The sequence below is a fragment of the Ptychodera flava genome, chromosome 7 (assembly GCF_041260155.1).
Source record: "Ptychodera flava strain L36383 chromosome 7, AS_Pfla_20210202, whole genome shotgun sequence".
NCBI lineage: Eukaryota > Metazoa > Hemichordata > Enteropneusta > Ptychoderidae > Ptychodera > Ptychodera flava.
Genome location: NC_091934.1, coordinates 4,286,146 through 4,302,845, shown reverse-complemented (window position 1 = coordinate 4,302,845; position 16,700 = coordinate 4,286,146). Strand labels below are relative to the sequence as shown.

The window sequence follows — 16,700 nt, the reverse complement described above, 5'->3', positions numbered from 1 at the left end:
AAAATTTTGATTGTTAAACGAGGTCATAGTTACCCGGATGACAATTTGTTGACACTTCAAAACATGGCTGCCTCCTTAGCCAAGAGCTAATCGTACTTCAGTTTTTCCTTCGAAAGTGGAATTGCCCCGAAGTAGTCCGATGTCGATAAATTCCAGTTCTTTGCGAGTATTCAACTGTTCAACTACTTTATAAGTGTAAGTACGACAACCAAATAAAGACATGGTCACGGTAAGTCTAGGCGATTTTCACCATGTAACTGACGAACCGAAAAGTATGAGGGATACATGGTACATTGTTAGCAAACCAATACTTTGGATCAACTGTTTAGCAGAATTAGTAGCCAGTCAGTCTAGCTCTGGATGGGAGTTGTGCTCCGCCGCTTTGCAAGGGTCCCAACTACACTGTGTAACACCGTGAAATGAGATATTTCCTTAACGATTGTCTTTCCCAGTATGTAAATCGTTATACCATGGAGGTAGAAAGTAACCATGGTTATACGTTACTCATTTACTGTACCCATGCGTTCTGACATGTCTGAAAGTATGATACGTCTCTGGTACACTTCACTGCCCCGGTATATGTATACTGGTAAAATTAGGAATTCAGATGTAATTGACATTGGAAACAGAAAGAAAAATTACTGTCAACGCAATACTCCAATGTCACCATGTTGATATTTACAGCATTGAAGCACCAGCCACAAATAAACATGGATGACACACAGAAGATTGAAAGAATTCCATTGGAACATCCACTTCCACCAGAAATCCAGAACATGAAGAAAGATGATACTGTGTGTCAATTCTGTGGTGTCAGTTATCTTATACATCATGAAATTAAAGAACTGGAAGACAAGGTACAGTACATTCAACTAGTTTTTTGTGTATTCACTTTAATGTTGGTAATATAGTATGAAACATGTTTAATTTCAGAATTAATTTCAATTTACCTGATTTTTTCATACAAAAGCAAGACCATATACACATTTTGAATTTGAGGAAACATTTGTTTGTAACTTGTCAGCTGACTGAGGTAAAGGATTTAGCCAATGAAATTATTGCAAACTTAAAATACTTTAAAATTATACTATAACACGATAAGAAAGTACGTTTTTACATGTATATGTGTGTGTGTGTGTGTGTGTGTTGAATTTCTGAAATTTTACACTGAACACGTACATGAACATCATGTATTTAGGGACAAAACAGTAGACACTTGGCTGTTCATGAAACATCTTAAGTTTGCTCAAGTTTTTCGCATCATATTCACAATTCAACAACATCTCTCAATCTGTAGATTCCCATTGATCTCACTATTGATCTTGCTTTATATGAGCACAATCTCTGCAAGTTTCAGCTGGCCAAGCACAAATGTGTCTCAACTCTGTGATCAACATTTTTATTCAGTGCGGTACATGTCTTACACTGTGTTTATAGCATGTTCATTGTTGATCTTACATGTATGAAACTCTGTACACCTCTGTAAGTATATTTGCGATTACCTGCAGATAGCAAAGTTAGAGAAAGAGCTTGCCAGATATGAAGGCATTGAAGAAAGGGAAAGACAGCTGAAGAATGAATTGGAAGAAACCAAATGGAATAGTGAACAATTGAAGGAGAGTACAGCTGGGTTACATACCAAGTAAGCAACCCTGTACTGTTTTAGTCGTGCTTTGTTTTGAAATGAAAGTGTGCAACTCTGTACTATCCAGTGATGGTTTGTTCTCAAAAGATCAGTAGTTCAATATATGCTAACACAACACTTCATGAACCAATACAGACTTGACACAAACATTTAACTCTGTTGAGAAAAGGAGTCGCTCAGTGAAATTTTATAAAATTGCTCCAAAAAAGGTTAAAATGCATCTTTGCCTTTTGTTGTGATCACTCAGAACTCTGAAATGAATTTGAAATAGCGATAGAATGTGCTACAACATCTTTGAAAGGATTTGTCAGCCTGTCATGTCATTATCCTTTTAATACCATTCTGTGGAAATCATAGGGATGAACCAAAGTGTTATGGTGAAAAGGTTTGCAGGGAATGTTCTATCAATATATTATCAGGATTAACAATTATCAAAGATTCTGTTATTTTCTGACAACATGTATTCAAGTAAGATTTTCTCAGTTATTGGTTCTTCATTCAATGATGTTTTTTTCTACACAGAATATCAAGACTTTCAGAAGAAAACTCAGCTCAAAAGATAGAATTAGAGGCTCAACAAAAAGTTTGCAAAGAACTTGAAGGAAAACTTGCCACTCAGATTGCAGACTCTGAAAAAATTAAGTAAGGATAAAATTTTATACATTTTTTGTACCATGGATGGGTTTCTAATATGCTTGGTGATGTGATGATTGTCAAAAAAATTTAGAAAAATCTTCTGGTATGGGATTTGTTCCTACTTAATTTAACATTCTGTTATATGTGCTACATTGATCTTTTTTATGTGTCTTTGATGTCACCATAGTTAGGGTACCTCTGTATGGGACAACTTGTCCATCATTGGTATGTGTGCTTGAAATTTCACAGTGTTTTGAATTATCTGCTTGTATTGTAGTAGTTTGTGATGGATACAGGTCAATGATCTGTGTCCATTTGGTATGGAGTACTGTTGCCAAGACTTATGTGACCTTCCAAAATGTCATCTTCCTTGGAGGGAATCAATATATCTCATCAACAATGAACAAATTAAAGTAAACTTGTTTCAACTCCTGGTGTAATGAAACTACATAGCATATTTACACAGCAAATGTATAATTAACTTTGTCCAAAGTAATACCTGTAGTTTACTGAAGCTTCGTGAATGAGAAAGTCTGTCAATATTGACATCTGCACTGGAAACACTTATGAAACATTTTAAAAATTTAAGCTGAAATTATCTGAATTCCTGAGGTGCATAGTTTGTACACAATGTAAAAGTACTTGACAAAAAACTGATGTTTCATTATAATATACATGTTATTCAGACATTAACACAACAACAACAAAAAAAAGAGAAGGATTTCTGAGCGCTGTAACATGTGCAGATTATTTCTCATTGCTTCAGACTTCAACACAACCATCTTAGGAAAGTCCTTCCAGGCTTGATGAATGGCATTCAACAACAAAAGTCATCGTTACAGAATATACAGACATTTGTTGAACAGAGAAACAAACTGGTGAATGAATGTATGCTTCAACTGAGTGCTGCAGTAGAGAGAGTGAACACACATGACAAACAAGGTAATGTAAAGTACTCTGTATTGTATGAACACTCTTGAATACACATCTATCATTGCTATGAACACTCTGAATACACATCTATCATTGCTATGAACACTCTGAATACGCATCTATCATTGCTATGAACACTCTGAATACGCATCTATCATTGCTATGAACACTCTGAATACACATCAATCATTGCTATGAACACTCTGAATACACATCTATCATTGCTATGAACACTCTGAATACGCATCTATCATTGCTATGAACACTCTGAATACGCATCTATCATTGCTATGAACACTCTGAATACACATCTATCATTGCTATGAACACTCTGAATACACATCTATCATTGCTATGAACACTCTGAATACACATCTATCATTGCTATGAACACTCTGAATACACATCTATCATTGCTATGAACACTCTGAATACGCATCTATCATTGCTATGAACACTCTGAATACGCATGTATCATTGCTATGAACGCTCTGAATACACATCAATCATTGCTATGAACACTCTGAATACACATCAATCATTGCTATGAACATTCTGAATACGCATCTATCATTACTATGAACACTCTGAATACGCATCTATCATTGCTATGAACACTCTGAATACACATCTATCATTGCTATGAACACTCTGAATATGCGTCAATCATTGCTATGAACACTCTGAATACACATCTATCATTGCTATGAACACTGAATACACATCAATCATTGTTATGAACACTCAGAATACACATCAATCATTGTTATGAACACTCTGAATACACATCAATCATTGCTATGAACCCTCTGAATACACATCAATCATTGCTATGAACACTCTGAATACGCATCAATCATTGCTATGACCACTGAATACACATCTATCATTGCTATGAACACTCTGAATACGCATCTATCATTGCTATGAACACTCTGAATACACATCTATCATTGTTATGAACACTCTGAATACGCATCTATCATTGCTTATGAACACTCAGAATACACATCTATCATTGTTATGAACACTCAGAATACACATCAATCATTGTTATGAACACTCTGAATACACATCAATCATTGCTATGAACACTCTGAATACACATCTATCATTGCTATGAACACTCTGAATACACATCTATCATTGCTATGAACACTCTGAATACACATCTATCATTGCTATGAACACTCTGAATACGCATCTATCATTGCTATGAACACTCTGAATACACATCTATCATTGCTATGAACACTCTGAATACACATCTATCATTGCTATGAACACTCTGAATACACATCTATCATTGCTATGAACACTCTGAATACGCATCTATCATTGCTATGAACACTCTGAATACGCATCTATCATTGCTATGAACACTCTGAATACACATCTATCATTGCTATGAACACTCTGAATATGCGTCAATCATTGCTATGAACACTCTGAATACACATCTATCATTGCTATGAACACTCTGAATATGCTTCAATCATTGCTATGAACACTCTGAATACACATCTATCATTGCTATGAACACTCTGAATACACATCAATCATTGTTATGAACACTCTGAATACACATCAATCATTGTTATGAACACTCTGAATACACATCAATCATTGCTATGAACACTCTGAATACACATCAATCATTGCTATGAACACTCTGAATACGCATCAATCATTGCTATGAACACTCTGAATACACATCAATCATTGCTATGAACACTCTGAATACGCATCTATCATTGCTATGAACACTCTGAATACACATCTATCATTGCTATGAACACTCTGAATACGCATCTATCATTGCTATGAACACTCTGAATACACATCTATCATTGCTATGAACACTCTGAATACACATCTATCATTGCTATGAACACTCTGAATACACATCTATCATTGCTATGAACACTCTGAATACACATCTATCATTGCTATGAACACTCTGAATACACATCTATCATTGCTATGAACACTCTGAATACACATCTATCATTGCTATGAACACTCTGAATACACATCTATCTTTTCAAATTTTTATAAATGAATATGTTAATGACAATGGCTATAGTGCATTTCTGTGTTTCACTGAAGGGCCAGAAGCTAAACGTTTTGATGATTTTTTTTCACTATTTTTGTTTTTTAATGACAACCACATGTAGAGTTTCTTGTTCTACTCCCCAAAGCATGATGAAACACCTACCAATCAGCGTGTCAACACAATGTCTATAGTGTAAATATAAAATGCACTTTTACTGTTTACATTTGAATCCTAGTACGAAATCAATTCACTCATCAACAATAACAATGCAGTCTAATGTATAGACTGAGTCAATAACCGAATATTGTGTATCTCAATATGCTTTACGGAACCTGTAGTTGATGTTTGAAAACAAAAAGTGAAAAAAACATCAAAAGTTACTACAGCTTTTGGCTCTTTAAAAGTTCAAATTGATGGGTAAAATTGACATATATCCAAGTGCTTTCAGGCAATTACATGTAATACAAGATAAACAAATATTTTCATAAACCTGTGGACCCTTTGTTCCCGGCATTGTGAAACTTTGTCCATTGTGTGTGATAGGTGAGTGTGTGTGTTTGCGGTTGCTTCATGAACTCTACTGTGTATGGAGAGGTCGCAGTCAGCAAAACTGTAGTAACTACACACTGTACATGTATAGCTGGGTTGTTGAACCACTCTTTTTAAGGGTGGGGATTTAGCCAAACGGATTTGACTTTGATGATTCACTAGGTGACTGGGTGCTGTTGTGAGTTCAAATCCCATAAAAAATTTACTGATTTTGTACATCATAATCAAAGACATCTGTACATGTTCCATGTTGATTACTTCTGTAGGTACATGTACATATATCTCTATGGATTTGAAAGGTGATTTGATTGGTTGATCAAAGTCATGTGATCAATCATCATGCATGACGTGTTTGTTCATTTGTGGATATTATAATTTGCACACATCTCATTGAACAGGTGCTGACAGACTACAGCAGAGAATATCAAATCTGGAAAAAGAGTTATCAGACTACAAAGATGGTAAATCAGCATTGGAAAGTACCCTCAAGACAACTCAATCAGAACTTCAGAAATTGAGTGAGACTGAAACACAGTGCAGGCAGCTGAAGCAAAAATGTGAAACTTTATCTGATGATATGAGAAGTGAGTATGAGACAGCTGTCTTTTGGAAAATTAAAAAGTTGACATAATGTGATGAAAAATTAATATTTAAACAATGTGATGAAAAATTAATATTTAAACAATAAACTACATCAAGTGATAGATATACATGTACCATGAGATTTTGACCAGTTTTCAACATATGTGCAGGAGTGATAGTAAGCACATATATGGAGTGAACTGGTCAAAACGTAGTGATAAAGAGGTTCCAATTGCTGAGATAGTTTATTGCTGCTATATTTTATAGTTTATTGAATTCTTGTGTGAAACATTAAATTACAAAGGAAGATTTTTTCAAAGTGAGAGCTTGCACATGTTCACTGTGGTATATCATGAATGGAACTCTCTTTCTTTCAAGTCTCATCCAATAAGATCACCGTATTTTTGCCATCAATAAACTTGTTGAATGTAGGATATTTGATATTCTTTAATGAAGTTTTCTAATGTTGTATGTGTTTTATACAATTCTTGCATTTTATGCATTATTCTTCATGAATTCCACTAATGTTGATGTGTTTGTGTTCAGAGATAGAATTGACGTTGGAAATAACTTTGTTGATATTTCATTGAAAATACGATTTTATTGTTTCCTGTGTAGAATTACAAGGTGAATTAGAAACAGAGAGAACAAAATGTCGGACAGCATCCTCTGAGACAGCACAGTATAAAGAATTACTCAGGTAAGGATGAATCCAATGGGATGGAACAGAACATTGTACAACACAACATTACACAAGAAATCTTCAGACTATTGTACAGACTGGATAACAGCTCACACAGCAGGCCACTGAATGTGGTCATAAACAGCTCACTGATATGCTTACATTATTGCAGAATGATCAGAATTATTTCCTGGACCACACAGTCACCGCCATTGCAATCCCATGATGCATATGATTTTTTCATCACACATCACGGCCCAGCTTCAATAGATTTTACTTTGAGCAAGATATGCAAGTAAAAGTGTTATAAAGTTACCAAGATAGCTCAAACAGTTTAAAAATAAATTAAATGTATTTTTGTTTGGGATGAGACATAATACATCAGTCAATAGCATCTGCCACATGCACACACTGGCAGGTGTCATGACTTGTGTCAGGAGTCACTGCCATTGTACAAACTATGATTCAACAGGCTGAGTAGTTTGGCTTAGCAAGCTGCCACGTGTGTAGCCAGTGAGGCCGCATGGCCATCAACACCTGTGACGAAGAAGTGACTCTTAAAAATCTCACAAACCAAACTGCTGTGAACACTGAACTATCACTGTATTGAAATTACATAGCTGTGCAAGCAAATGGGCTCAGTCCTATTGTGATATGGTTCAATAGACATAGAAGTCACAGTGCAACTTGACAGGAGGAATGACAGTATGCTCACTGAGGACAGTGTACTGGTAAATTTGACCTTGGTTTTACACTCATTTTAGCAGGGTTTGTCTTGTTATGTCAGTACAGTCATCCTATGGTAAAACAGCAACCATGTTTACATATGTTCCAATATGATTTACCACAATCACTCCAATAATTCCACTGATGTCTGTGCAAATTTCAAAGTCAGATAACAAGGTCTTTTCAATGTTGTCAATTTCATGTACATTTTGTGGTGAATGAAAGTAAAGTTCCTTTACAACAAGAGGTATTGGACTTTCATATTCAGCACTAATAATTTCATTTTCTTTTGATTGATATTGACAGGAGTAAAAGCCAGGAAGTGGATGACATGACTGTTCAAGTGAGAAAGCGAGACCAGATATCAGAACAGAGCATTTCTAAACTACAGAAGAAAACTCAAACAGAAAGACGCTGAGCTTCAATTCTCCAACAGAGAATGTGAAACTCTGAGGAGGAAAGCTGAGGAACAACAGAGGAAAGAAATGGAAATTCAACAGAAAGCAGCAATGTCTGTCGGTGAAACAGAGGAATTGAAATCTGTACTTGTCAGAACTCAACAAGAAGTGGAAGGTCTGAAAGCAGAAAGGTAAAGAATAAACAGCAGAATCAGCATTTTTATTAATTATTATTATCCACAGATGGATTAAAGTAAGCATGATTTCATTGGAATGATTGAGCCATCAAAATATAAACATGATTATATCTGTAATCAGAGTGTATTTACCATTACAATATTATAGCGTCTGTGTTTCATATTCCGATCACAGAAATTCTGCGATGCTAGATAGATAACAGGAACTGCATGACAACAATATGAATGTTATAAAGTTACAACTTAAACACGTTTCAAAGGCTTGTCCTTTTCTTTCATTGCAGTTATATTGTCATTGTTTTCTAGAAATTTTATCTATTTTTAGGTTTTGAATTTATTGAACTTCTACTTACCGGTAATTTTATTTGTGGACAGTTTTACTTTACCTGTCTAGTGTTGATAACAATGAGAATGACCTTGCTATATGATTGCCATGCATTGTTCATGTTTTGTATTGTTTGCAGAGAACTAATGGTGACATCACATCAAAACAGAATAGAACAGCTGAGAGAAAGTTTTAAACAAAAGCTTGCAGAGTCTGAAAAATGGCCTTCAAAGGTTTGTGACAATAACATCACACAAAGTTATTTCTTTCTGTTTGTCAAGAACTTTGGCATTTCTAGATGATCTTGAATACAAAAAACTGTTTTATCCCTTGAACAGGATACAGCACTTGAAGGTCACTTCACAGCTAGGCAATATTTGTTGACCTTATAGTGTTTTAATTGTTACATTTTGATTGTTATGAAGTTTGATGTGCTTGCTAAACTTTTGTGAGACTCAGTAGAGGTCAAACATTTGAATTACACTATTAATTGCAAATTAATTTTAATAGTTTATCTTTTAAAGTGTGAATGAGATGTAAAGTTATTGAAATACCATCTACAGCTCTGTAATACATTGAGTGACTGAATTGTGTATTTTGTACTGAAAGAGTTTGACATACTATGTGAACAGAAAAACACGTACATCATGTGATTCAACAGAGCCAAGTTGATATAATTGATTTCGCAATGCTCAGTGTACAGTGTTCAGAATACAATACTTGCATATAACTTCTAGCCATGTCGCACAGCTTGTATTAACATCAGATAATAATTTCTTGCAGCTGCATGAAAGCATTCAGAAGGAAAGAGACAAATGTTCCACGCAGAAACAAGAATTAGAAAGAAAGCTGAAAGAATCATTTACAATGGTAAGAATAAACCAACATTTCTCCTTCCGCTGTTGTAAGTTTGAAATCAGATGAAGTGCGCCCTCAGTGTCACTACAAGTAATTATCTCAAACAGTATTCGGTAGAGATGGCTTCTTGTCATTATCAGATGATCCATCTTCATCAGTTGATGAATTTAATGTAATTTTGATGAAATAGTTGATTTTGTTGGATCATCCATAGAAAAGCTGTTTCCACATTAAGACTTCAATGAAACAAATCATAACTGTATTTCAAATGGCTTGATTTACTTCAAGGTGAATCAACTTGACATTACAATGTCCTATTATAATTGTTGATGCCGAGTACCTTCTGTGATGTGATGTTCATTGTTTTAATAGCTGTGATGTTTGGATGTGACAAAAATAAGGTTTCATGTTCGTACATACAGATAGATTTATTTATTGTGAACTGAACTATCCATTTATCAGTCATACCGCTACATGTTTATATATAGTACAAATGTTCTGGTGAATACATGTAAATATTCCCAGTTGTCCCTTGAATTTAGTGCAACAAAACAAATGTAGACACAAAAGAATTTGTTTAGTAACTAACTTTATGATTATATCAATCTCAAAATGGAAATTTATTTTTCTTCAACAGGAGCTGGACATTGAAAAGCAGAAACATCAGCAGTTATTGGATAAGTATAAGTCAGACTATGAAAGCCAACTGACTCAGGTAAGTTCTATCTCTTGGTTTTTCTAAATTTCCTTAAATTTGAGATGATGAATGTTTTCTTCAATTATTGATGTTTTATGTTTGATAACAGAATGTCAATACTAGCTGAAAAGCTGACATAGATAAAGACAAGGATGAACAGGTTTCAAAGGTGGAAATCTCGTTGATGACACATTTATGCAATTCAGAGAGAGAGAGAGAGAGAGAGAGAGAGAGAGGGAGAATGCGTGTAAAAAACAGGAATTGCTATCATGTAGACTGTTACTGCAAAGAAGAGGTTTGTCTGTAGGCTAATCTTGCATGTTATCTTGTTTTAACTCTGCATTGAATCTACTATTTCTTGTATTATACATACCAATTCCCTATCTGCAAACAATTCCTTATGTCCATAAAGATGAAAGCTGCAATGTCTGAAGGAAATGTGTTACATATGTATTTACCAGCTAGATTTTTTTCTATTCCAAAGGACAATCTCAATAATTCAGTCATATTCGACATATATAGTAATATACCTTCTTATCATTAATTAGTTTATTTCTGAGTAAAGTTTACTTCAAAATATACTCCCATTTCTTGTGTATTGGCTCCAAATTGTGAACTACACATGTTCATTTCTCATGTTTTGAAAGAAAACACTCTACATCAAAAACTTTGGCATTTTATTGGGCAACTATCATCACACATCACAATCAGTGTCTCTCAACCATATGTAGTATTCTCAATCTACTGACAGCATAAACACAGTAGTTAGTTGTAGACTGTATTTCTGACAAGAAAACAAGCAACCGCACTTTGGTCCATCATGGTCATTACTTATGACAAATTTCTGTAAAAGAGCAGATGACAATAATCGTTTCACTGAAATGAAACACTTTCAAAAGCAATCAAAGATGTCCATGACAGAGAATGAGAAAGTGGCATTATGTAGATTGCTTTAATGGAATAAATGTACACGTACACACAATGAATGTTAGAGAACTACATGTAGAATGATGAGACTATCAGATGCTATGGTAGAGTAAACACAAGATACAGATTTCATTGGGAAGTCTGACTTTTTTTAAATTTAACATATGTTGTCATCAGTCAATCTTCCTAGTCCATCATTTCTTGGTTTATTTATTGAACACATCAAGTCCATTGTCAAACATATCAAGCCCGTTAGAGTCCTCATCATACATCAATGATCTATGTTTTTGTCCATTCATCTCACAGCTAAGAACTGAAATACGCACTCAGAATAGTAAACATCGGAGTGAAATCAGCATTCTGGAAAAACAGATCACAGAAGCCAAACAACATGGAAATTCTAACGAAGCTTCCTTGAGACAAGAAATACAGAGTCTTAAGAATATCATAGCAGGTCTTGAAGAAAGGCTAGGTAAGCTTTTGTACATGAAGTCAGATATAAAATGAACTTGTCATGGTTGTTGATGGGCTGATTTGTGTTGCAGATAGAACTTTTTTCAAGGACAGTTTTGAGCAAATTTTCTGTATACAAGTCTGACATATGATAAAGATACATATCAAAAGTATGGAGGTACCGGTATAATGAAAGGCAGTGTTGATACAGTCTGACATAGTATATATGGTAAGGTTACGTATCAAAAGTATGGAGGTACCGGTATAATGAAAGGCAGTGTTGATACAGTCTGACATAGTATATATGGTAAGGTTACGTATCAAAAGTATGGAGGTACCGGTATAATGAAAGGCAGTGTTGATAGAGTCTGACATGGTATATATGGTAAGGTTACGTATCAAAAGTATGGAGGTACCGGTATTATGAAAGGCAGTGTTGATACAGTCTGACATAGTATATATGGTAAGGTTACGTATCAAAAGTATGGAGGTACCGGTATAATGAAAGGCAGTGTTGATATAGTCTGACATAGTATATATGGTAAGGTTACGTATAAAAAGTATAGATTTATAAAAGGCAGTGTTGAGATATACCAGTGCAGTTATTGTTACTCTAAGGCTATTGGTAAGGATTGCAATCTTAACTTGGATTCAGATTTGTCACTCTGGTCATGGCGTTATTGAAGCACTCTATATCCTGGTGTAACACCTTGCTTTCTGTCATGAACCACAACAAATCATTGAAAATCTGTTGCACAGCTGCGTAAGTTGTTTGAAAACCCATCCCATCCTTTTCCAACCTTACTGATAATGCAATACCTGGCAAAGCATGGATAGTCACTTTGTATACAAATCGTCCCATACATGGCTGTTTTGAAGTGTTACCATCCAGGGGAAGATATCACTGTCTCAAATGTTATAACGTACACAACAGCAACTTAGAGTTTGGCAACACTAGACATCAAGAGAGTAAAGCTCTGACTTGCAAAACCACTTTTTATTAGTTTTTGTATTTGTAGGTCATTTCTGTAAGTTTTTTGTTGTATTGTTTGTTTTGCCTTCCCTAAGACGAAGATGACATATACAATGATTATCATTTGCGATCTTGAAGGACAATTATTTTTGACATAACAGGGATGCAAGTGTTGAAATGTTGAGAGTTCAGTTTACAGTTTGAAATAGACATTGATAAAAAAATTATTTTTGTTTATTAGCATATATTTTTCAGTATCAGCTGGTAATCAGAGTGATGACTTGGTAACAAGTCTGAGAGATGAACTCAGAGAAGCAGAGCAAGATTTATCAAATGTCAAACAAGAAACAAAAGAATTGGAAGAAAAATTAGAATCATCAAGAGAAGAAGTAAGTTAAAATAATGTGAAAGTTTCCAATCTCATTTCTTTGAAATTGATTTTCTTTATTCTTGGTTCCTTGCAAAAAATTGTAGCGTCGATGATTTTCAAAAGAAATATGTAATTATTATGTGTTTTCAAACAGGTTCATGTTTAGAATTTGTTTTATCATCATTCAGTAGTGAAAGCTTTGAATGGTGTGTACATTTTGTGTAGAAGTGAATGAATGAAATCAGAAAGAAATAACCATCCCATGTGTAAAAGTTTACAGAATATCTTGGTCCACAGTGTCATGGCATAGCCATTATGTGGAGTATGATGCCAGACAGTCTACTTATTACTTCAGCTGATTGGAAGTCATATGTATTCAAAATAGATGAACAAGTGCACACTTTACAAGATTTCCTGCATTTCTTTATCGACAGAGTTCAGGTATGAGTGATAACTGCTTTGGTAGAGTTTAACCCATTCATCTCTACACATTATAATACAGCTTTGCTGGTGAAATTTGTGACATCACCCTCAGATTATTACTGATAATGTATGCAATTATCCAGTATTGTGGCTCCAAATGCTTTCTACAGCTTCAAATTCACTAGCATCACCAAAACTATAAAATAATCGCGATAATGTACCCCCTCCTGGCCCATAATGAACTCAAGCAAACTTTGCACTCCATTATGTACTCGGCTTTGCCATGTACATTGTTGTACAAAGTTTGCTTGTGATCATTATTGGCCGGGAGAGGGTACATTATTGCTTAAATATTGGTATGCCTGAAGAAACGAGTGAAAAATACAGCAATCACTAAAGTACATGTACAAATGTATGGCCTGATTAGAGGCTTGTCATAAGTTTGATGACACTGTTTATTTTGTTGCAGATCACATTCCTTCAGGAAACCGTGCGACGTGAGTGTGAAGAGAGATATGAATTGACAGAAGCACTCAGTGAAGCCAGGGAACAGTTACTAACACTGCAAAGACCTGCTGTGGGATATAACAGTCCTCGGCCATCATCAGCATCTAAAACATTTGTTAAGTCAGAATCCAGTGTGTTGAACAGAATGACCAGTCATAGCAACGTTACTGGTCAAACAGCAGCTGCTAATAGAGCCACAAATAGTCCAGTTTTAGGATCTCCTAGTGGTAAAATGTCTGGACAGAACCAAGGTGTTAAATTCAGCGAGCAGAATCGTGGAAGTCCCAGTGGTAAACTGATGGCATCATCTCAGGGAAATATCAACAGAATTGGTTCTAACAGTATTAATGTAGGATTTGAAGGTGTTGGAATGCCACCAACTAAACCCGCACAGGGGAAACCAAAGGAGGGCAGTGTTGATGATAGCAGACAACGCATTGCTGCTGCTGTGAGGAGGAAATGAGGGAGAAACTTCAGTTGATGGGAAGTTATCGTATTGCCAGTTTGTATCACAGTATGAATGTTAGATTCTCTGATATGCAGATTGATAGTATCACAGGAATGGATTTCATATCAGGTGACACACTTGCCAGTAAAAGGTCTAACCCAACCACCCTTATTTCCAGTTGTCCACTGTACCACAGAAAGGGATTGCATTGTTACAATAATTGTCAGCTAATAGGTTGAAGTAGTGAGTAGATACAGGATAACGCTCAAGCCAAACACCAATTTAAATATCACCAAATTTACTCACGTTTCTTTGAAATTAGCATGTTTTCAATGTATATTATATATTTTATGATTTGTAATGGGTTATATCTTTTCTGTCTTCCTGTCTCTCATATCCCTGGAATTTGTCAACTGTACATGGATCAGACTAGATCATTGAATGACTTCAATCACATCAAACAGTACTGGCTGTGAAGTGTTGAAGCTCTGTGTGTTATTTCTTCTATCCATGAAAAAGAGCAAGTTATGACAGATGCTTTTTTATGAAAATTGACATGTCAGTTAAAGTCTTGTGTTTTGCATTTTTGTCCAAAATGTGTGGAGATGTTACTAACACTGTAAAATATTCAGAATTTATTTATTTCAAGTAAATTATGTAGAAGACTCTGAATCAGATTGTGAAATGAACTTTTTACCAGTTATTGAGAGCTTGTGATATCTATCCCTCCAGTATTGCTGACTGTTGTGTTGAATAATACAACTGGAGTCCGTCCAATGAAGGTTTATTCACTTTTTAAATATCTCTGCTTAAATGTCATCCGTCCATTGTTTGATACTGTCATTTCTGTATAGTTGCATGTACAGACATATATGTAGAAGACTTGTTACAGAGTACCACCTCCAAAACATTATATGCTGCTCATTGAAATATTGCAGTGGGGATTAAAAAGGTAGGCGGCATTGGTGAGTTAATATTGAGTCTGTTAATGGAAGCACACGTCATAATTTTCTGGCAAGGCTGAGATGAACCCCAAAACAAGCAAAGCATGTAATGTATGAAATTGTAAATGTTTTCAGCTGTAAAGAACGGTTGGCTTAAACTTTGAAATTGTAAATCTTTTTAGTTGTAAACTTGTAGAGTAAGAAAGTTTGTAAATTTTTTTAAGCCTTGTACTGTATGTTGCATATGTTGTATGTTGCATGTTGCATGTGTTCACAAATACATGTACAGACATGAAGTCAACACCAAGGTCAGTTGTTGAGGACACTCATCTCTAATCCCTTTATATCAATTAATGACTTCTTACTTGTCAAACTGTGGGCTTGAGGTATTGTCCAGATATTGCCAGTAAGAATATTTCCAAAAGATGAGATAGAAAAGTTAGCAACTTTATAAAAATTTTATAAATAAATTTCTACAAAGTTTCAGTATTTTAAGATCATTGTACACATGAAATGTCAATAGTTTTCTTACATAGATGTAATGAATTCAAAATTTGTACTTTATTTGATATAAGTAGAAATTGTAAATTATGTACATTTTCAAGAAATGCATGTTTTGTATAAATTGAAATATACTGAATAAATAGTGAAACAATTTGACAAAGGAACAAAATTTGTTTATTTGCATATATGGTGATACGTTACAATTGAATATAATTATATCGAAAGCTACTATTGGAATCCATTGGTAAATTCGAAAGTGACAGAAGCCGGACATTTTGGCTTCTTCAACCTTAATAAACTCCCTATAGTATGCTCACTGGCATAATATTCACTACTTAACCGTATTATGACTAACAATTTTAGGGTAATTGAATCTTGGAAGTAACTTCAATTACAATTGATTGATGTAGGTATGATCTGTAACCAAATACATTCAGTGAAATATTGTGAGTATCTTTATTTGGAGCTCCTTGGAAATAAGCTTTGAACATCCTTTCAGGGCACAGCAAAACTAATGTTGGTTTGTCATAACTTAGAATAAAAAAGAAATGCCCTAAGAAATCGCACACCAAATTTGAAAGCAGCAAATACACGATTTCTGGAAGGAAATTTCCAATCAAAAACTATAACAGTTCCATTGAGAACACCATGTTGCCAATTTTCTGTCAAGCTAAGCAAAAGATGAATAGCCTTGTTTCTCACTGTGTTTTATATGTCAAATACAGTTTTGTGTTCTGCTCCTCAAAGCATGACGATGTACACAGCATTTGACTTGTCAACTCAACCTGTACATGTACAGACTGCATTGTTATGATTGACACGAGTTCTGATCTGGACTAGAATTCTTGTGCCTGAAATACAATTTTG

The 16,700-nt window shown here is 34.8% G+C and overlaps 1 protein-coding gene across 2 annotated transcripts; it reads left to right on the top strand.

Moving 5' to 3' along the window:
- Positions 1–49: 49 nt before the first annotated feature.
- LOC139136603 (uncharacterized) lies at positions 50–15,995 on the top strand. 2 transcript variants are annotated; one of them, XR_011553203.1, is made up of 14 exons: positions 50–195; positions 685–857; positions 1,509–1,642; positions 2,168–2,287; positions 3,048–3,223; positions 6,218–6,403; positions 7,020–7,101; positions 8,116–8,398; positions 8,869–8,962; positions 9,513–9,599; positions 10,225–10,302; positions 11,518–11,683; positions 12,893–13,026; positions 13,900–15,990. XR_011553203.1 is itself a non-coding variant. In XM_070704362.1 (7 exons), exons 1-7 carry the CDS (start codon positions 8,295–8,297, stop codon positions 14,398–14,400), a joined length of 1,164 nt encoding a protein of 387 aa, XP_070560463.1. In that variant the 5' UTR covers positions 8,144–8,294; the 3' UTR covers positions 14,401–15,995. The 2 variants fall into 2 exon arrangements, 1 of the variants encoding a protein (XP_070560463.1); XM_070704362.1 differs by lacking the exons at positions 50–195; positions 685–857; positions 1,509–1,642; ... (2 more) ...; positions 6,218–6,403; positions 7,020–7,101 and having other exon boundaries at positions 8,144–8,398; positions 13,900–15,995.
- Positions 15,996–16,700: the final 705 nt, after the last annotated feature.

Bases quoted from the DNA above. Each gene is read 5' to 3' on its own strand.
- LOC139136603 (XM_070704362.1), top strand. From the start codon at position 8,295: ATGGAAATTCAACAGAAAGCAGCAATGTCTGTCGGTGAAACAGAGGAA. The intron at 8,399-8,868 runs GTAAAGAATAAA...TATTGTTTGCAG, and splicing joins GAAGGTCTGAAAGCAGAAAG to AGAACTAATGGTGACATCAC. The intron at 8,963-9,512 runs GTTTGTGACAAT...AATTTCTTGCAG, and splicing joins CTGAAAAATGGCCTTCAAAG to CTGCATGAAAGCATTCAGAA.